This window comes from Diadema antillarum, unplaced genomic scaffold (assembly GCF_040938485.1).
Source record: "Diadema antillarum isolate AM-2024a unplaced genomic scaffold, OU_Dant_1.0 seq00001285_RagTag, whole genome shotgun sequence".
Classification (NCBI taxonomy): Eukaryota; Metazoa; Echinodermata; class Echinoidea; order Diadematoida; family Diadematidae; genus Diadema; species Diadema antillarum.
In genome coordinates this window covers 414,695-436,141 of record NW_027272064.1, presented here as the reverse complement: position 1 = coordinate 436,141, position 21,447 = coordinate 414,695, and the positions used below count along the sequence as shown (strand labels likewise).

The window sequence follows — 21,447 nt, the reverse complement described above, 5'->3', positions numbered from 1 at the left end:
GGGGGTAGTTATCCGGGTGGTAGTTATCTGGGGGGTAGTTATCCGGGGGGTAGTCATCCAGGGGGTAGTTACCCAGAGGGTAGTTATCGGGGGGGGGGGGGGGGGGGGGGTAGATGTCCTAAGGATAATTGCCCTTGGGGGTAGTTGCCCTAGGAGGGTAGATGACCGGGTGGTAGTTGTCCTAGGGGGTAATGGCCCTGGAGGGTGATTGTCCTAGGAGGGTAGTTGTCCGGGGGGGTAGTTGCCCTAAGGGGGAATAGACCTGGGGGGTAATTATCCTTGTGGTAGTTATCCGGAGGGTAGTTGCCCAGGGGGTAAGTGCCTGGATACGGGAGATTTCTTGACTTTTGTACTGCCAGCCTGATATCTCTAACCTCTTCACTATTAATGTCATTTCTTGATTTCCTGCAGTTATTGAATCCACAAAAGTCAACCTTGATTTTTTGCGGTGTGGAAATTTTCACGAGATTCACACTTTAATTGAACTAGCGCAAAAAGAGCAACATGTAATCCAATTCGTTAAACATCCCAATATGTACAAATTCTGCACAAAAGTATCCCATCTGTGACATTAAAAAGGAAAGTCTACTTAAATTGGCCCAGTGCAACAATTTATCACTCGAGAGCCTCCTTTTTTTATGGTATAGGAACTGTTTTGTGCACTATTTGCTCTATAAGACAACGAATTGACTTCGAATTTCTCACATGGCCTGATCGTCATCCGTCTTGCCCATAAAGCCTCCTTTCTTGCAGACGTAGCGGAAAGTGCTTTCGCTCCCAATCAGGTTCTTTCCATCCATCTCTAGAAGAGGAACCTGCTTGAACATCAGCTTCCCATCTGAGGCAATGAAAAGGCAATTTAATTGGTGCCAGGAAGAGGGTAAGTGTTGAGATAAAGAGTTGTATTGTCTTCTTTACTAAATGTGGCAAAAAAAAACTGCTGAAAACTGCTTATCCAATAAAGGCGAGCCAATGGAGTAAAATGGAGTCAAAAGGGGCCTGAGCTTTCGATCCTAGCAGAATCTTCGTCAGAGGCAAAATGACAAACAAGCAGGGAAAGCAATCACATATAACGACTTCACACAAGAACAGACAGGGACAGGCTGGGTACACAGAACAAAGAAAACAAAGGAGAGGATGGGAGGTAATGGGCAAGGAGCCCAACAAGTAAAGAGAGGGGGATTAGAGCAGGAGGGTGGACAGGACAAAGGGCAGAGGAGGGTCAGTGCTGATCAAGAGGATCAAGGGGGCAACCAATGAAGGAAAAGGATGAATAGGGAGGCAACATCAAGGAAGATAAGGAACACCAGAGGGATAAAGAAAGGGAAAGAGTGAAAAAGGCAACAGCAAGGGGAAGGGGGGGGGGGGGGCTGAGCTAACAGTGAACCCTGAAGGGAGTACCAGGAAGAGGCAGCAAAAGGAAGTAATCAAACATAAAAAGTGTATATACACACACAGTAATGATAATGACAAATGAAATAACAGTAATGAAAAAGATATTGATAAAAGAAATGAAATAAAACACATATGAAAATAGATATATTGCTACGGCTACTGATATGCCTCCGCCATAATGCATGGTTCTCCTAATAGGTCTATAGTACAATGTCTTGACAATGTGTGATGACAGTTTCACACAATTGGCAAAATATTAAAATGACAGGTTTGACACAAATGTGCTGAATGTTCACTTTCCTAGAACTAGGTTCAATTGGATGAATGATTAAAATGTCAGAGTGCAGGTATTTGGGGAACTGATGATTTTTACTTGACTTTTGACCCATTTATAAGTTTATGCATTGAGTAATTTTCAAGGTATTGAGAAAAAGTATAATTTCAGTATCAAATGGGAAAATAGCATTATCTAAACCTGGCCTTTGACCTTTGACCTCACAGTACCAAAGAGAATCACTGTTAGGTTGAACATGCATAAATATGTAAGTTTCATGATGATACCTTGAGTTACTTTCGAGATATGGAGGAAAAAGTGCAATTTAGCACTTTCACTTGACCTTTTACCTTTTGACCTTTGACCTTTTGGCAGGGAACTTCCCCAAAAATATATATTGGGTAATACATGCCATACATCAAGTTAAAAAAAAAAAAAACAACCTTCAGGTATATTGCATTTTAAGGAAAGTAGTGATATTTTGAGGAGTTGACCTTGACCTTTGACCCCCCTGACCTTTGACCCATGACCCCCAACTTCCCTAGATAATCACTGCCCATCGGTACAAGCATATATACTAAGTTCCATGAAGATACCTTGAACCATTTGCGAGATATGGAGAAAAACATGAAATTTCTATTTTTTTTCACAAAATAACCTGTGACCTTTGACCTTTGACCCTGTGACCCTAAAATCCACACAAAGTATTATCCCCAAGGATATACCTTCATACCAAGTTTGATGTAAAACCACCACACGGTTCTTGAGATATCGACAAAAACAAAACGGGACGGACGGACCTACGGACGGACGGACGGACAGACGGACAGACGGACGGACGGACGGACGGACGGACGACCCGAAAACATAATGCCTCCGGCCACTTCGTTGCGGAGGCATAAAAAGGGGGAGAGAAAATTGTATACAATGTATGTAGATGAGCAGGCAAGGCATAGTAAGCACAAGTATGTATAAGCCAACAAAACCAAGTGTGTGTATGTTTAGGTAGACCTAAACATACACACACACACACACCTAAACATACACACACTTGGTTTTGTTGGCTTATACATACTTGTGCTTACTATGCCTTGCCTGCTCATCTACATACATTGTATACAATTTTCTCTCCCCCTTTTTTCATATGTGTTTTATTTCATTTCTTTTATCAATATCTTTTTCATTACTGTTATTTCATTTGTCATTATCATTACTGTGTGTGTATATACACTTTTTATGTTTGATTACTTCCTTTTGCTGCCTCTTCCTGGTACTCCCTTCAGGGTTCACTGTTAGCTCAGCCCCCCCTTCCCCTTGCTGTTGCCTTTTTCACTCTTTCCCTTTCTTTATCCCTCTGGTGTTCCTTATCTTCCTTGATGTTGCCTCCCTATTCATCCTTTTCCTTCATTGGTTGCCCCCTTGATCCTCTTGATCAGCACTGACCCTCCTCTGCCTTTTGTCTGTCCACTCTCCTCTGCCCTTTGTCCTGTCCACCCTCCTGCTCTAATCCCCCTCTCTTTACTTGTTGGGCTCCTTGCCCATTACCTCCCATCCTCTCCTTTGTTTTCTTTGTTCTGTGTACCCAGCCTGTCCCTGTCTGTTCTTGTGTGAAGTCCTTATATGTGATTGCTTTCCCTGCTTGTATGTCATTTTGCCTCTGACGAAGATTCTGCTAGGATCGAAAGCTCAGGCCCTTTTTGACTCCATCTTCTTTACTAGCCTGAGACAGCAGACTACCACTAACGCTGACTCCAGAAATTACAACCACAATCTGTTCCACTGACATTCTGCTCAAAGGTTGAACAGCATATCAGATACAAAAATATAACAGTACTCGTTTTTTAATTTAAGCCTTTTTCATTCTTTTTCTTTGTTCATGTGTATAGAGTGTCTACCATCCACGAATATGTACAGTGCACATGTAAAGTTAACCTAATCATGTACAAACATAGTTTTAGTCTTCCTTTTTTTTCAAATTTAAAACATTGTGACACTACAATTCTGCATTATGTCTTTCCTGTCATTGAACAGGAAGTCCTTCAGCCTTTTCATGCCACTCCCCTTTATTTTGATGAACACTTGACCTGAAGCCCTTGTTTTCTATGGTAGTTTAAATACGCATACCCAACTCTTCGCTATAATCTCCCATAAGACATGCTAGGTGCATGGTATAGTTTTGGTTGAGATGGAGATTCAGGTTTTAACTTTCTGAGAGACAATTAGAAACCATTTAAATGAAATATTCAAATTTTAATACTGTAACCTCTGCTTGCTTGTACCTTTGATCAGCTGGACAAACTCTTCCCTTGTTCTCATGTAGATATCCTCGTACTGAGCAGTCAAAGAAACAGATAATCGTACATTGATAGTCATTAATGGATGGCATGGATAAAGTACAGTACAGGCTAAAAGGTCTGACTTCTAGAATTTTTTTTTTTTTCTGGTCAACATCAAGAAGTCTTGGACATGGTCCAGCAAAAGAGCCAATGGAGGCCACTAGGTATAATGGAATGCCTACAGCTACATGTACAATGTTCAAACCACTGATCTCTAGAGGGAGTATCTGGATATCTCGCAGGCCAATCGCTTTGAAACCACTGTGCTGCCATCTTACCACATATATCTCCCATACACTTGAGTAAGGAGCTCACATCATCTTGGCGACAGTCTCTGCCTTGCTGGAAAATGCATGCAAGTCCCGATACAGTGTCAATTTTGCACTGGTAACATGGTGGCGTGACAACTTCACTTGTTTGTACGGCGTGAATGGACCAATGGATAACCAGATACATCCTACAAAGATCAGACTCAGTGGTCAAACGCACACACACATGATTGCTTGATATAGAATAATAATGACAATCAACATTTCAACAAGTTGAAAATTACATGATACATTTGCAGAGACTCCAACTCTCCTGTTTTCGACGGGAGATCTCCCGCTGAAAACCCATTTTTGCAAAATCTCCCGTTCTCCCGCTTGAGATTTAATTTCTCCCGCCCTGGCTCTGTGTCTCCCGTTGGAAAGGATTTCTTACTTATTGCTATTGTATGTTGAAAAAAATAAGCCTTAGATAGCACCAGAGAGCATCTAGTTCCCCAGGAACTTCGCACTTCGCACTTCGCACACATCAACTTGGAGTCTCCCGTTTGCTAGGGGTTTTAGGCGGGAGAATCTCCAGATCAAAAGGTGCTTTGGGTTGGAGTCTCTGCATTTGTACATACTAGTGTGTAACATCATGGACATGATCTGCATGAAATGTATTTACATATTTACATATTCAAATGAATTAAAAAGACCAATAGGAGTAACAGAAATGGAAGAGACCAACAGAAATGGAAGAGACCAACTAAAATGAAAGAACCCAATTCACACAGAACAAACCGCATGAAGACCAATCTGGCAACAAGCTGGGATGAGAACTGTAGACATGGAATCTTAAACAAAAGGATCAGATGTAACAACAAGCTGAGGTGAATACTGCAAACACGGACGGGAAAGGAATAACATGGATGGGAAAGGAATGAGAGTCGTGGGAAAGAAATGGAATACCTGTACAGAAATGGAGTACAGGCTAATGAGATGTGGGACAGCTTAAGAACCTAACCAAACTGAGACTGTAGTCTGTACATTACAAACCTAGACTGGAAAGAAGGAGATAGGCTTTGCTGTCTTAGACAATAATAAACAAAATCATTGATTAGCTTTTAAATTGAAATTTGCACATTTTAAATATGTTACACGTACAATGTGTAGGGCCTACATCATGATTGATGCACAGACTTTGCATAAATGTCAGACATATTACTAGTTTGTGATGCATACATGTACACTGTAGATAGTGCTTCATGAGTCAAAGGAGCCCATATGATCATACTGACATGCCGCCAACTGTAGCATACATGTAGTCCCACATGTAATTATGGAAATAATCAAATAAATAAGCACTTGCCAGCACAACAGCTTTCATTTTTTTTTTACTTTAAATAGTTGAACTGCAACATGACAGTAGGTGCATTCACATTTTAATTACGGTACCACAGTAATTATATACCACATTAATTTGTTGACACCATTCTCATAATTAGCAAAATACATGTGCATTCAACCACAGTGATTCACCATTCTAATTCACCAAATATCCCTGATGGTATTTCTGGTGAGCACTGCACAAACATGTACACTGTATCACATCTCCTATGGAGAGAAGACAGGAAAAGTATATCTTCCAAGTCATAAAGAGAAATGCACAGGTGTCTGTATGATTGTCTTCATTTCTTCAGATACATTGTATGAATTACGCTCTATCAATCTCTATATCACTTCATGGAAAGTACAAATTACCATCCTTAACAACTATCCTAAAGTGGATAATGAAGCAATGATTTACTTTAGTAAGTAATTACAAAGAAAAAGAAGTTACAAGCTAAAATGCAACTTGCCATGGATGAAAGAGAGGATAGTACATCAACTCGAGAGGAAGAGAGACAACTATACAAGACACAAGAAAGCAAGGCAGAATCAAAAATGGAATGAGCACATCGCTTTGGTGCTATGAGAAGAAAAAATGCGCAAAATGAAGGGTCTCATCCCGACAGAAACAAGAAGAGCATAGTGGACTCATCTAGAATCGATATTCACACAATTTGATGACACATACCAATATGAAGGCAGAGAGAGGTTCTGAGGATTCATAAAGAAACTCAAAATGACTGGAATGGAATTCCCTTGCTGAAATCAGGAGACCAGAAGGTGGTGACTGATCCCCAAGCCCAAGTTAAAGCAGAGGTATTCGATGAGAAGTTCAAGCAGGCCTTCACAGCCGAAACAGACTTGCCCCCCCAAATTTTCCTCTTGCAGTGTCACCATCTGACACAATGCCAGTCAATGCCAGATATCAACATCACCACCCCCCCCCCCCCCCCCCCCCCCAATGGCACTGAAAAGCTGCTGGGGAGACTAGCAAGTTGGCAAGGCAAAGCACACGGACCGGATGGAATCCCAGCTTTAGTCTTGAAGAGGCTGTCAAGAGTAGCCTCAGCACTTTGTACCATTCTGAGGCTTTCCTACCACTACCAGACAAGGGAGTCGACCGAAAAATTGGTCTGTATCTGATCGTCGGGGATATGTTTCGCAGAGACTGCCTCTGGCTTCACGGATCCCATCTATGGAGGAGAGTGATAACGTAAAAAAAAAATACGACTCCTCCGGATCTTTCTGTCCAACAAGGGAGGTACCACACGACTGGAGCTGGAGGCTAGGAAATTTTGTTCCTGTCTGTATTCAAGAATGGGGACAAAGTGGATCGTGAGAACTATATCCAAATATCCTTCACATGCATTGCCTGCGAGCTGATGGAACATACTTTAACATGACAGACAAAAATGAAAGATCATCAACTCATCAGCGCAACGCAAATCCCCGGCTATAAACTCGTAGCGTAGGCCCGCGCCCGTGCGGGGCTGCCAACTAACCGAGGTACGCAGTCCGACAGACCGCCCGAGCGCCCGGCCGGCCGGCCTTTTCAATGAAGTACAAATATATTTACAATACAGTTATTGACTCAATTATTGTGACTGGAACACTATTAAAAAAAATATATACATCAAGTACTTTGGCTAACGTTAGAGCTCGCTAGTGTAGAGCTTAGTCGAGTCTTACCTCGATTTTCGCAGCATTCAAAGCTAATCGTATGACCTCAGCAAGTCCTCGACCAGCAAAATACGTCAGTCGTGGTCGCCCCTTGTCTGCCATAGCGAATTTCTCTCTCCCTCTCGGATTTCTGAGTAGACGTTGATTGGGTTCAGCCAATTAGCCTCTTGAATGATGTAAAACGAGCGTGAGAATTAGTAGTGACTGATGAAACGTAATTAGACTAACATTCAACACCGTGTATTATGAAATCATGAACACATAAAACATGTACCGGTATATACTCGCCTTCACAACACAGGTTGCCTAATCGCTGCTGTCACGTCCTAGATCCTAGCTAGCTAGCTAGCTAGCTCGTTAGCTAGCTCCGCAGTATCGTACGATCGTACATGGCGCCACACGGGAGGAGATTTATGTCTGCAGATCACCGATAGAGGGAGTTGTTCGAGACTTCACGATGTGCGAAGAAATACTGGCCACTACTCCTCAACCCGCGACAACCCAACATGTCTTTCATCAGATGCCTTTACTAAAGCTCACAATGTTAAAGATTTCGATAAAGTGTATTGTTTTGGAAATGATCAATAAAATCACATGCAGGATATCGTAACTTACCAATTGATTTCAATTATTTCTTCACGGTTTTCAAATTAGACTAGAAAAAAATAAAAGGTATTGCGAAAATGTAAAAAATGACACTATAGTGACTTTTGACATGTGGAGGTAACAATTCAAAGGATGAAATGAGATAAGAATAAGGTAACAATGTTGGGAAGCAAAGTGACGTCCAATGAATAACGAAAAGGTTTTGTTCATGTAAAATTCTCTTCTCTATAGTATCATGCTCATCTAATTTTTAGTCAAGTTTCACCTTAATTCATTTCTGTATGTTCTAGCAACCTCTAGATGAAAATTAAATCATTTGTACAAATTGATTACTATTTCTACAAATCAATTTTCTAATGATAAATCTACTGGGTAGTTGTGTTGACATTTTTTCTGTCTGTGGCCTTTGTATGAACAGTTTTGTTTAGATATCCAATGCTTGTCTATCCATAGTCTGAAGAATGATAAGTACGCCATGTACAGAGCAGTCGCCCTGGAAACAATAACATTATTTGATACATTAGCTAGATTTGTTTGCTTGTAGTGTTGTTTTGTATAAAAACAGAATTCTATCAGAAACATCTCTGTAGTTGAAAACGAACAAAGGGTTTATGATAATAAATCAACATTTTCTGTATAATTTCTCAACAGTCTCCTTTAACTGCCAGTTCTATCTGGAAATGTGATGAATTGTGACGTGGAGAGGAGATGCCGCATGAGAGAGAGGACTTGGACGAGGATTGAGAGCGGGAGAGAATATATAATTATTTTCAATTTCAATTTCAATTTATTTTCATATTTCTCGGTGTAAAAAAAAATACATCAAATATATCAAAATAAGATGATACATGATTTCCAGCTAGGATGCATAATAGAACATTGCAAACATATAGAACATTTGCTTCAGATAGGAAGAGAAAACCTAGAAGGGACAAAGAAAAGGGGAGAGAGAACGACAGACAGATAATTCTACAGAACGTATGGGTGCACGCCACATTGTATGCTGATGTAAGTAAAGTGCATGAATTAAGAATTACGTAACACGTATAATGGGACAGAGCGATATATAGATTTTGATTTGATGTAGACTTATATAGATAAGTATGTTTGATGAGTGGGGCAAAGTTTAATTTTTCTAGCATAATGAAAAATTAATTGACTTGCTCAAGTAGGCCTACCTCTGTTATAAAGAAGGGGTTAAAAATCATTATGTCAGGAACGAGTAAAAGGAGTGTGTACTTCTCTTTAAATGATATTTTTGGAATTACTGATCTCTTTCTTTCATCTTTTGTGTGTTAAAACCAACACGTGCATTTAATTCTCGTATATATATAATACACACACACACACACACACACACACACACACACCATATACATATACATATAAAATTATACATATTGATAAGTAGGAAGGTATACGGTAGCAGGGAGTAGCCAGATTTCAGAAAGTTATTTTAATGGTCGCTCATACAAGGCTTCATGCACTCACGTACAAATGGAAATGACTTCATACAGAGAGGACTTGGACGAGGATTGAGAGAGAGGGAAAGAATATATAATTATTTTCAATTTCAATTTCAATTTATTTCATATTTCTCGGTGTAAAAAAAGTATTTAGTGTTGTCGCACAATACTAAAATATGTATATATATTTCCCTCTGAAACCAACTCAATTCGAAGTTTACAATTTACCATAAATGATCATTATCATTTCAATCCTATTACTCTAGTGCAAGTGCTGTTTAATAGTACAGTCATAAACGGAGCGATGCTGTAAAGAGTAATTTCCTTTTGCATATGCTAATGTAGCCCTGATGAATGTTTACTAAACGGACCGAAAGCTCGGCCAATAAAACACCCGCTGATAAAACACCCTGTACATCTATACATTCCTACCACTCCATCATACTTCTCAGAGTCTTGATTATAGTATATCATGAAGAAGCAACAATTACTTTTTCTGTACACGATGAGGTCAATTCCATTCAATATAATTCAATTCAATTCAAATTCATTCTCTTTTTTTGGTAGAACATAACAGCATAAACTGCACATCTTTTGGAGGCAAAGGTGGCATTGTGTGGCATTGTGAAAAAAAACAAGCCACTGTATATAAAACATAAATTTATAAAACAATTCAATTCGATTTATTTATTTTCATTCTCATTTTCTTCCAACAAAATATAACACAGAATAAATCAGGAATTATATCATAAGCAAATACATTAGAATGTGCGAACCGAAAATTAACAAATATGATATAGAGATAATACATTTGTACACATAATTAATCAGCAAAATACTACGTTATGTTTGGAGGGGGGAAAGAGAACTGAGGGGTCCACTAAAAAGCAATGATTGTGTTTTGTGAAGCACTCAATATTCATAACGAAACATTGTAATAAATCACCTATATAGGATTTGTGGGGGCGCTGTGGCATCGTGGATAAGACTCTTACAATGATCCCGACTCCCGATCGGAGGACCCGAGTTCGAATCCCGCCCAGTGCTTACGTCCTTGGACAAGATGCTTTTGCCCAACATGTCCCTCTCGACCCAGGTGTACAAATGGGTAACGCTGGGGTAATAATAATGGCAGGGCCCTCTGGTAGAGCAGTGGTAACATTGAAGAGGCTACCCTGGGTAAATAAGACCTTATTATTATTGTTTTATTATTTTAGGATATACAAGCAATAAGCATGCACTGTACGAAAAATACATATAGGCCATGGGGTGAAGCTGAAAAAGAGGCTTAGAAAATGGGTTTCGTTCCAGCAACACTGGCACTACTTTCTGAATGCGGAAATGTGATGTTTTGTACATCCTAAATTCACTGTAAAAAGTTCTCCTCGAAATATCCTGTAGTTTTTGCGAAAATCCATATTTTATAAACTGCGACCAGCAGCCCAATACACATATTGTAATGGGGCTGCGGATTGTAGCATTTAGGATCATGACAGGGTAGTATCGCGGACAAATGTCAACCTTTAATCGAACAAAAATTCTTCAATTTGAAGACTTAAAAGTAAGGTTGAAGTATTGACAACAGGGTTCGTGCAAGGTTTGGTTCTACAAATAGTCATTTTCTGTTCGATTTGATGACTTAATATGACTAGGTCGAGAGGAATCTGGGAGAGCTACGCTGAATTGACGGTCAGCGCAGGCGCACACATCACTGCGCACAAATTTCGAATCCATTGACTGGATATTAGATATCTGTGTGTGCATGCGCTGGCCGACAATTCAGTGTAGCTCTCCCAGTTTCCTCTCGACCGAGTCACATTTAGTCATCAATTTGAACAGAAAGGAACTATTTGCAGAAGCAAACCTTGCACGAACTCTGTTATCAATACTTCAAATTTATTAATAAGTCTTCAAATTGAAGATTTTTTCCCGATTTTAAGTTGATATTTGTCCGCGATAAAACATCCGTCATGATCCTGTATGCTACAGTTCACAGCCCCATGACGCTATGCGTATGGGGCTGCTGGCTGCAGTTATGCGTATGGGGCTGCTAGCCGCAGTATAGTTCCCATAGTGTTTCTAAGCTGAAATACATATACACATTTGTAAAGCACTGCTTTTAGCCATATACCTAGAAAAAAAAAGTGAAGTTTTGGTTTAATAGTTGCATTATATCTCATGTTTCAGCTTTTCCTGATGCTGGCTATGCAAAGGAGGACAAGAGCAAAGTGGTTCAAGACCATATGAGAGAGAGCACTGACTGACCGTCAAAGGTCAAGGCAAATGCCTTATATTCTGTTCAAAGACATGTTATTAATCAAATGACTAATCATTCAAGGCAAAAAAAAAAGAAAAAAATTCGGTGCGTTTGTTTGTGTGTGTGTCCGCGTGCATGTGGGAGAATCTTATTGTACACACACACACACACACACACACACACCCTCACATGCACACACACATACGCACACACATAGTTATGAAGATTCAATATACCCAAGTGTATTAAAATATTCTACATGCCTTGGCCATTTATCACATCAGCATCATAAAAAAGATTATCATAAACATGAACACACACAATGATATAATACATGTATTGATCAGTGCATTACACATACACAGGTGCATACAAACGCTGACATATTATATACACTCACACGCACACATACAAACTCATTTACACACATGAGACATTACTATTAAACAGATCATATTGCTTATCAGTAAACATGTTTTTCTTTTCTTCTTCTTCTTCTTAAGAAGCTTTAATAAACTTAGATCACATAGCAATCACGTTGTTCATGAAATATTATACATTACTTTAGCACTAGAAAATTTAATCTTCATAAAATTTCCTGAAGTTTCCATTGCTATCATTATGTTACAACATGGTGGGACACTACCTCCTTTCATGTAAGATAGCTCAAAATGATAATCAGTCAAATTTTCTAGTTTTAATAAATTTCCTGGAACATTCCATGGTCCAAATATCCTTGAAAGGGTGTAAAAGTTTTGAAAAATGCCAATACATAAAATAAAGGCAAAATTATAGTTTACCCATTCATGAGTGAAAACTGTTGGATTCTGTATTGGAGGCAATGTGTACCTGAAAATCTTGGAGAGAATAAAACAGGTTTGGCATTAAAAATTATGATAACACTGCAATTAACTTCCAATATCAGAGGATCTGTGTAAACCTGACTCAACTTATGCACAATTTTCATTTGGCTGGTGTGTATTAGTTTTAGCAAACTGATTTTGTACTCACACCTACATTGTACTGACCTTTCTACATGAACATTCTCTTTTCAGTATTAATAATAGTAACATATTTTTCTTCCCAGAGTGGGAGAAACAAATTTTAATCGTAGTCATTCAGTTTTATGAAAAAAAAACACACTTAGGAAAACATCTTTGTTCTTAGAATAATTCAACCCTAATCAAATCATAATAGTGGGCAGAAATGTTTGCTAAAGGGCGAACAATCACATACTGAGGCAAGGAGTCAAAACATGTTGCATAAACATTGGTATTCAAAATACAGGAAGCAATCTGTATTACAAAGACATTTTATCATGCACAACTTTGGTAAGATGTCAATTCTTGAATATCAATCACATTGACCAAAGCATTGGTGCATATACAGTACATTCTGTTGTTTCTGAACTTTGCATTGAAGTTCTTTGTATATGTGTGAATGTTTCAGTGGTGTATATATATTGCTCCATTTTATCAAGGACAACTTATAGTAACATGACAATGTTTTCACGCTTCAATATCAATCATATTAACCTATTTCCCTTGGCAAGTAATGAGCAGGTTGAGTCTGTTGCAAATGATGCATTTCACAGGCAACACAGCAGAACCTGAAGAGCTTCCAGAAGAAAATCTTGATCTTGATGTGAGCGTCTTAGGGGAGGAAACAGATGCTCCTGCTGACGGACCAGGCTCCTCCTTCAGCTTTCGTTTCCTAGCGAGATTCAGGCGTTTGCTATCTATAAACCTCTTGTAGCACGTTTCATGGAATCCTATTTAATACAATGGAGAAATGAACAGCAATGATTAGCCGTTGGATTTTGTTAGGGGGAAAAAAAGGCTAAACGCTAGAGGGAGGGGTTGAACATTACACTCAATATATCATTAAATGTACGGTAGACTATTGACTGCCAATATTTGAATCTTGTAATTACCAATAGGCCCTAGTACTATGCCAGGTAATCATTAACACCTCATGATCATTGTCATCATCAACTACTTCAACTTGTACTTGCAGTGCAATTACTGATTTTAAATTAAATCTACAGCTTTCAGCACCTGATCACATGCAATATCAATTATCATAATTATGAATACAACTGCCTTATCATCATTAATACTAATTTCACTATCACCACCACCCACTGCTTTATAGTTTGGCACAACATAATGGTAATCATATGTTTTAGGGAGTTTAATTGTTGAAATTATGTTATTGTCATTGTTGGTTTTTTAGATCTATTCATATCAAATATTAATAAGTTAATTTAATGAGATGCTAAATGTGTGTTTTGAGGGGGGGGGATTCGCCAATTTCGGGGTGAGAGAAACAAGATGGATTTTTAATATTAATACTCCATGGCCATGATTATGAAAATATAAATTTACATGCAGTTTAGACCTTTTTCAATCCAGTCCTGTGTGTCAAGACTTTTACAAAACAATATCACCGATCAGCTACATCAACCTAACCTGGGCTGTACATAGAACAACATGAAAAATTACATCAAGGCTACCTTATAACGGCGCTATGCCATGCCAAGGTGAAATTCAAGATGATTTATCTAAAATGTAACAGACACGCTAACGGCTAAGCTACTGCATTAGCGCCCATTATAACATACACAAGCAACGTTCATAACATAGCTAACGTTGTACTTGTAGTCATCATGGTCATTAGGATTTAGAATACGCATATAAATGTATGAGTGAGACTGCACTGCAGTGTCGACTGCTACGACTGTACGCACGTAAACTAACCTGCAAATTATCCTACTACGTAGGTTGCAGTCAGTCCCCCTGAGCAGCTGAATCACTTCGTTCTGGTCTGCGATTTCACGGTCTCCCCCACTCAATTTGATCCACTCTTTAGCACACAAAATAGGTTTCGTCTATCTTAGGTTTGTCATAGCCGTGAAATTTTCAAACTTCATCGATGTTACATGCATAATAACGCATCTTAAAAGTTTCGGCTGAGCAGACGACGTAGACGCGTCGACAGGCTCACAGGGGGCGGCCATTTTGACTCGTAAACAATAATTCTCGATTCGGATTGGATAACATACATCACATGATCGTTCGCGAATGAATATCGTACACGGCAAAGTGTACATATTCAGCTCCTCAGTGACAAAAAAGTTCACTGTTTCCCCCTAAATTACCAAAATACTACAGGAGGGTTTGTGTCGAACTTTTTCCTGTAGCCTTTTTGATTATTTGTTTACACGTAGCTGCGGAGAAATTTTAGTGCCGCAGTTGTCGGAACGAAACAAGCGAAAAAACCAGCTCACCCCATGGCCTAATAATCATGAACGTTTCTGTATATGTATTATAGATAGATAGATAGATAGATAGATAGATAGATAGATATAATGTACTACGTATGCTTTTCCTTCCGCCTGTAAATGACTAGTATGTTGTATATAATTATAGGCCTTCAAGGCCACTTGGGTAGTCGATGGTCAGTACGTACAATGCCGGAAAGGATGTTATCACCACAGTGTCCGACGTTTGTTCGTCATTCGTTCGCTCCCTCGCTCTCTTGTTTGTTCGTTTATAGCTGTTTGTTTGTTTGTTTGTTTGTTTGTTTGTTTGTTTGTTTGTTTGTTTGTTTTTTGTCTGTTACCAACTTTGTGCAAAATCATTCTGAATGAATTTGTACGAAATTTTTCGGGCGGATAGGAAAATTATCATTTTTAAGTGGCTAGCGGAATCATCGTCTGGGTTGCTTGTGTAGGACACTTTTGTACCGTAGCATTGCATCACTCGCACGGCATTCATATAGTTAGGGGCAATGAGGTACCTTTATAATGCAGCGGAGATCTTACTTCTCTTGACATAAACACATGAGTTAACCTGCAATTCCCACATCATCATTTTAAAGGTTAACATTCATTGATAGCGCGAAATCAGACGAAGAGGTAGGAGGTTCAACCTTTCCATCAAAATCGGACCTCATCTCTGTATATTAAGAAAGTACTGCCAAATTTTAAAGTTTGCTGTCTGGTGTGTTATACAATATAAGTGAGATTCGTAGCAACCATATTTTATACTCAAATTGGCAGCGGTGATCACATCACAAAGCTCTCATTGACACCCCCCCCCCCTCCTTCCCCGAATAGAAAATAATATCGTCACTAATTTTCATGATTTTTAAGAGAAATCGATGAGAATGAGATGTAGGCCTCTAACTTTTACAGTACAATATCAATCTTGTAATATACAATGCAGCGATTACTGGTAACAGGGAAAAGAGTTTGCCAGCAGTTTCTGAACCATTGACCAAAAACAAGATTTTCATCATCATGTTTTGTGTTCAAACTACTTCTGTGACTTAAGGAGTTCTTTACTTGATTACATTGTCCCATCTTCCAGTTTGTATTTTTGTGATGAAAACTTCTGAAATTTAGAATTTCGCATTTCTTCATTTTTTCATTTTAGTTGGATTTTGATGTAATTGAAAAGAGATATGAAAATAAAAAAGAATGGAGGCATCAAGGATCTATATAGGCTTACCTCCTTGGTATAGCTGCTATTTGTACACTGCTTCGTGAATTGTGACACTGTAAATTCTGGAACAACTTGAACGTATACAGTACATGTTTTGTTTTTGTTTTTTCCAAGCTTTTCTTTTTTTTCTTTTTTTTTTTGGATTAGGTATTTGATAGGAGGGGGAAAACGTTTAAGCAGACAGTTTCGGGAATCAGTAGCAAGGTTTACCTCAGAATTTAGTCAGATTTCGTCAACCCCCAAATCAGTAGACATGAGGGTGGAGAGAGAGGGAGGGAGAGAGAGAGAGAGAGATGCATGATGATACGGTCCAGGATACTAGTAATGGACCAGCGAGTATTACACTGATTACACGGGTTAGATAGAACTGGGACAATTTTGACGTAGTTTATTAGTCTTTGATAGAGAGTCCGTTGCTATATTTAGGTCTAGTGTCAGTGAAATCTGTTTTGTATTTGAGTTTGGGTGATATCTACTACTGTTTCTGCTCGACCTTTTGGGCTAAGGTAAACGTATATGCGTATATGCATACACATACTTGTACAGTGAATTCACTGACATTGAAATGAAAATTATGAAACTCATTTTTGGAAACTTCAGACTACTAATACTACTAGAGTACTAACGAAGTTAGTACTGTACTACTAGTAGTTCACAGCCCAATGACGTCATTGGCAAAGTTTTATAACTCTTGAGAGCACCTTTATATCACATACAAGTAGGACGAGAGTGTACGTTACGTGTTATGTGGGATACGATACGAACGCGTACGGCGCACGTACATGATTGAGTAGCATGCTCGTCTTTACGTTTTACTTTGGAAGTGCGTCTACTAGGCCTTACGCACTCACAGATAGAGGAATGCGTAGTCGCGATAGCAGCACCGCGCCGCGTCCAACATACGTCAGTGCAACTGCTACACATTGCAGATACACGTACATTGTATGTACACACACACACGATCCGCCAGAAAACTGCGTACAAGTTGTATAACGAACCATCAAGGCAATCGCAAGCAACGAGGTCATCAGGTCATGAATTTGGTTCGTGAAATGCGACATATTACACTCTAAACCTGCCATTTGCGAATGATCTGCAATGGGAAGATAACAGCATTTTTTTATCACTGAGCCATGATTACATTCGTCGTTCTCAGGGAAGGACACGAAGAACACTAATTCATGTAAAAACTGATGAGAGATTGAATGCACAGCACAAGTGGAACCAGTCTCTGGCACTACAGTACAGCTGCAGTTAGGTGAGTTTAATTCATGGACATTTTGCTGTTAAATTTGATATGATTGTACATTGTAGAATGTATAATAACGTTCTGAGAGTCTATTTAACTGAAAGAAGTTCTACCACTGGCACTGCTCTGCATTACATTAAGTTCTTTAATATTATATAGAGCTAGGCCTAGATTTACCGTAACTGGCGTAAGTTACCGGTCCATACTACCTAGACCGACTGTAACACGCAGCCGGCAGCCGCTGTCGATGTCGTGAAGCGACAGGCTAGACCGACTGTAGATCTAGGGCCTGCGCCTACTGACTGACTTTGTACCGACAATTTCTGATCATGATTTGACTGATAGCGAAAGACCATGAAGACCGGTCTGTATCTGTCGGGTCGGGGGGGGGGGGGGGGGGGGGGTTAAGCAGTGGAAATTGACCGAAGGCAAAAAAAGAAAAGAAAAAAAGATTGGTCTGTATCTGGTTGTCGAGGACTTGTTTAACAGAGACGGCGTCTGGTGTCACGAAGTCCCCATCATCCTACAATTTTACAGAAGAGAGCGGATTAAAAAGAGTAAAAAAATGATAAACGAAAAGACAGTATAAGGGTAAATTACAGTATACTGGCAGCCAATCACGGAGAGCGCAAATCGCTCTGAAAAGAGCGTAATTACGCTTGCTGATAGCAACCATCTGAAATATTAATCCAATCTGCAATACGGTCCGTGATTCGGCTGTCGACGATTACATTTGTTTATGTGTGTTTTCTTTGGTCTGTGCGGTATTTGGTCTGTATTCATACGTGGTTTTCGGGGGTTTCGGGGGTGTCCCCCGATACCGATAGCAATAATTAGATCCTGACGATGCTAGTCTAGACTAGCCATTAGAATTTACTCGAATTTACGATGTACAACTGTATACTCACATTTTAGGAGTCGAGGATAGTCCATATCCTAGAAATCGATAGCAATTTACACGTAGGTGCGACAAGAAAATTGCTGGTGCTAGCTTACAGTAGCTGCTTACGCACTGTGTTGGTGCGCTTGACAGCCCACCATGTTGACTCTATGCAGTCATACAATAACAGTACCCTACACATAACAGCTTATGATGCGTACGTGTGCAGTGGTAGCGCATATTGAGTCTGCAGAACGCGCGCATGTTTGCTAGTACAGTGTACAATATGTATAGCAGTTGAGTGCGCACATGTCTCTTGACAATACCCTGTACGCATATACATGTACGCGCTGCCTTGCCAAACTAGTGTGTAGTGTGATTGATCGTGAATGACTTGTGTCGAAAAGAGTGAAAGGAAGAAGAGCTGCTAGCTGTGATGACGTCATCACATTTAAAATAGTTCTGTCAAAATCGGCTCAATTTTCTTTATCGACGATTAACTCGAGTTATCTTGATTTAGAGCAGTTTTCTGTTGAAACCACTCAATTTTCATAAAAATTGTGTGGTCAACCTACTTTTTGACGGCTGTTCCGTTTCTGGCCTTTTGGGGGGCCCCAGACGATGGGAAAGACAAATTTCAGCCCTTCGGGCTGAAATTCATCTCTAAGGGAGAGCCGCCAGAGGTGGGGCCTTTGGCCCCGCCTCCACCGGCTCTTATACTCTTGTACGCACCAATGATATGACGCAAAACCGGTATTCTGTAATTTCCCCCAGTATAACGTTAAAGAGTCCTCCGAACACACACTTGACACAGACAGCGACAGATTTTTCTGTCTAGAAACTACTGTAACATAACAGGTTACTTGCAGGACAGTGGAAAGTGCCCCCTAACGTTACTGAGTATAAAGGGCCTTGAGTTGCTTTCCCGCCCCTGCTGCCACACAATCGCTGTAAAAACGCATAACGTATTGTTAGACGTCTAACTTAGTTCTACTACAATTGTACGTACAGTACTAACTACTAGGGCTGTACCAGGAAGGTCCAAAACACAAAATGAACATGTCAATTGCATTGAGAATATTCTTGACATCATTTTGTCACCTCAGATTCAGAAAGCCAGACTAGCGCACAACTTCCATCATTCAAATGTGGTAGATTAGTCTACATTGTATATTTTGAATTCTGCAATGATGAAGTCCGATGGTCAGGAATTGCGCTATAGAACATGTAGAAGAAAGTGGCATTTTATTTATTTATTTTTTTTGTTCCATGGACTTTGCATGAGTATATTTTTGGTGGAACATACAAATTTTCATTAGTTTTGTAGAACTTTGTGGTTTTCACTATGATGGCGAGGCCTCGTTTGTCTGACGCTGTGCTGCCGGCTGGCGCACGGTCGGGTTACTAACTTATTTAGAATGAATAGAAAGCACGTAACAAATTACATGTATTTGAATATCTACACTGCATTACCTATACAGAAAGCACATTCATAATTGTGTAGAGATCAGCAGATTTTATCTTGAAAGAAGGGCAACTGATAATTATGAAAGTAAAATATGAAGCACTATTCAGCAGATTGTGTGAATGAGGGTGGCAATGACAAGACAACAGTACATTTTCAATGGCGATCGTCATTGTTTGCAAAGCGATGAATGAACGATGCTCTGAGAGGACACGAAAAAGACAGCAAGTATATAATATTTTGTTAAGTGCGCTTGTAACAATTTTAAGCCGGATAGCAGTATTCGCGCCCCTGGCGAGGTGCGGGCCCCTCACTATACATGTAGAATCTAGTCTGAGCCATTTTTACTTCTCAAGTTTCACATTTTCCCTGCAGTGGGAGGTGGACAAGACACCCCCCCCCCCCCTTGGTCGCTTTGCTCCCTCACCTGAATTTAGCCCCTTTCTCATATCAAAATGGTGGCATTTTAAATATGACATGGTACACTGTAAGTGAGACTCCGTTTACAGTGCGAGGCTCGGCCCAGCCCACCTTCATTTCAGTGTAAACGCGCAAAAGGCCAAATGCGAGGCCAAAATTGGCCTCGCATTTGGCCAAGCTCTGGAGGTGGTCTCGGCCACGGCCGAGCCACGGCCGAGCCCGGCCTTTTCTCAGTGTAAACGCAAACTGGGCCAAATGCACAGCCAATTTTAGTCTGGCTTCCAAACCCTCTGCCCGTACTATTTCGCTATTCGGGATATCAACTCCCTCCATGTCGAAAACTAGTAAAGTTTAAGGTGGTATTGTCCTGCAAAGGATTTTTTCCTTCGGCAAAGACCTTTGCCCGAACGGCTACTTCGTCGCCACGGAATTTAGTTGGCAAAGAGTCTGAAAGCCAGACAATACCAAATTGCGTTTGTTTACAAGCAGAGCGCCACTACGACAAAATATTGAAGGGTTTGAATCAAAAGTGCGGCCGAGCCCGGCAGTGTAAACGGACAAAATTGCAGGGCTCGGCCTCGCAATTGAGGTTGGGCTCGGCCGCGGCTCGGTCCAGCCCCACACTGTAAACGGGGTCTACAGTTTATAGGTCTACATGTGGACTATGTATAATTGTCATCCAGCCATGTGCAGTGACAAGTTCTTCTGATCAAGTCACAGTTACTGTATACGCTATATATTTCGCGGGGGTTTTATTTTCGCGAATTTCGCGAGTCGGGAGCTATTCGCGAAATTAACAACACGCAAAAATATTACCTTCCAAAATGAATCCCTTGCCTTGATGATACGAACATTTCAGTACTAGAATACCATGTCACGGCTTACCGAACAGACCATACTGGCTAAGCTTGTTTACGCACGTCCACGTCTACTTACGAATACTGTAGAGAGCCAATCCATTATCGCAAGGGGACCACTCGTCAGAAATCTAGCGCGATGGACTTAACCACTTCAAAAATGTTGAATTCTACATGTAACTTACTAGTTCGCAGAGTTTGGCAAGTCTTTTTCATGCAGTGTATAACTAGTATCATTCTTATATGCTAGTAAGTTGAAAATTCACACTTTCTTTGCCACTTCATATTTTCTCTGGTCCCCCAATCGCGAATTTAACCACTCGCGAAAATGTGTGACATCGGCAATTCGCGAAAATTTATGTACACGAAAATTATAGCGTATACAGTATACATCTAGCTTTTTGTATTACGATACTG

The 21,447-nt window shown here is 40.0% G+C and overlaps 1 protein-coding gene across 1 annotated transcript; it reads right to left on the bottom strand.

Moving 5' to 3' along the window:
• Positions 1–701: 701 nt before the first annotated feature.
• Positions 702–7,624, bottom strand: LOC139707934 (glutathione S-transferase Yc-like). Its single transcript, XM_071619929.1, has 3 exons — positions 7,332–7,624; positions 3,949–4,000; positions 702–838 (listed from the first exon to the last, which is right to left on the bottom strand). The coding sequence occupies exons 1-3, from the start codon at positions 7,422–7,424 to the stop codon at positions 702–704; spliced, it is 282 nt and encodes a 93-aa protein (XP_071476030.1). The 5' UTR covers positions 7,425–7,624.
• Positions 7,625–21,447: the final 13,823 nt, after the last annotated feature.

What these genes read in the sequence shown, in the direction of transcription:
- LOC139707934 (XM_071619929.1), bottom strand. Translation starts at nt 7,424, where the DNA reads ATGGCAGACAAGGGGCGACCACGACTGACGTATTTTGCTGGTCGAGGA. An exon ending in TGAATGCTGCGAAAATCGAG is followed by an intron (nt 4,001 to 7,331) that starts GTAAGACTCGAC and finishes TTGACTGCTCAG; the next exon opens with TACGAGGATATCTACATGAG. An exon ending in GTTTGTCCAGCTGATCAAAG is followed by an intron (nt 839 to 3,948) that starts GTACAAGCAAGC and finishes TCATTGCCTCAG; the next exon opens with ATGGGAAGCTGATGTTCAAG.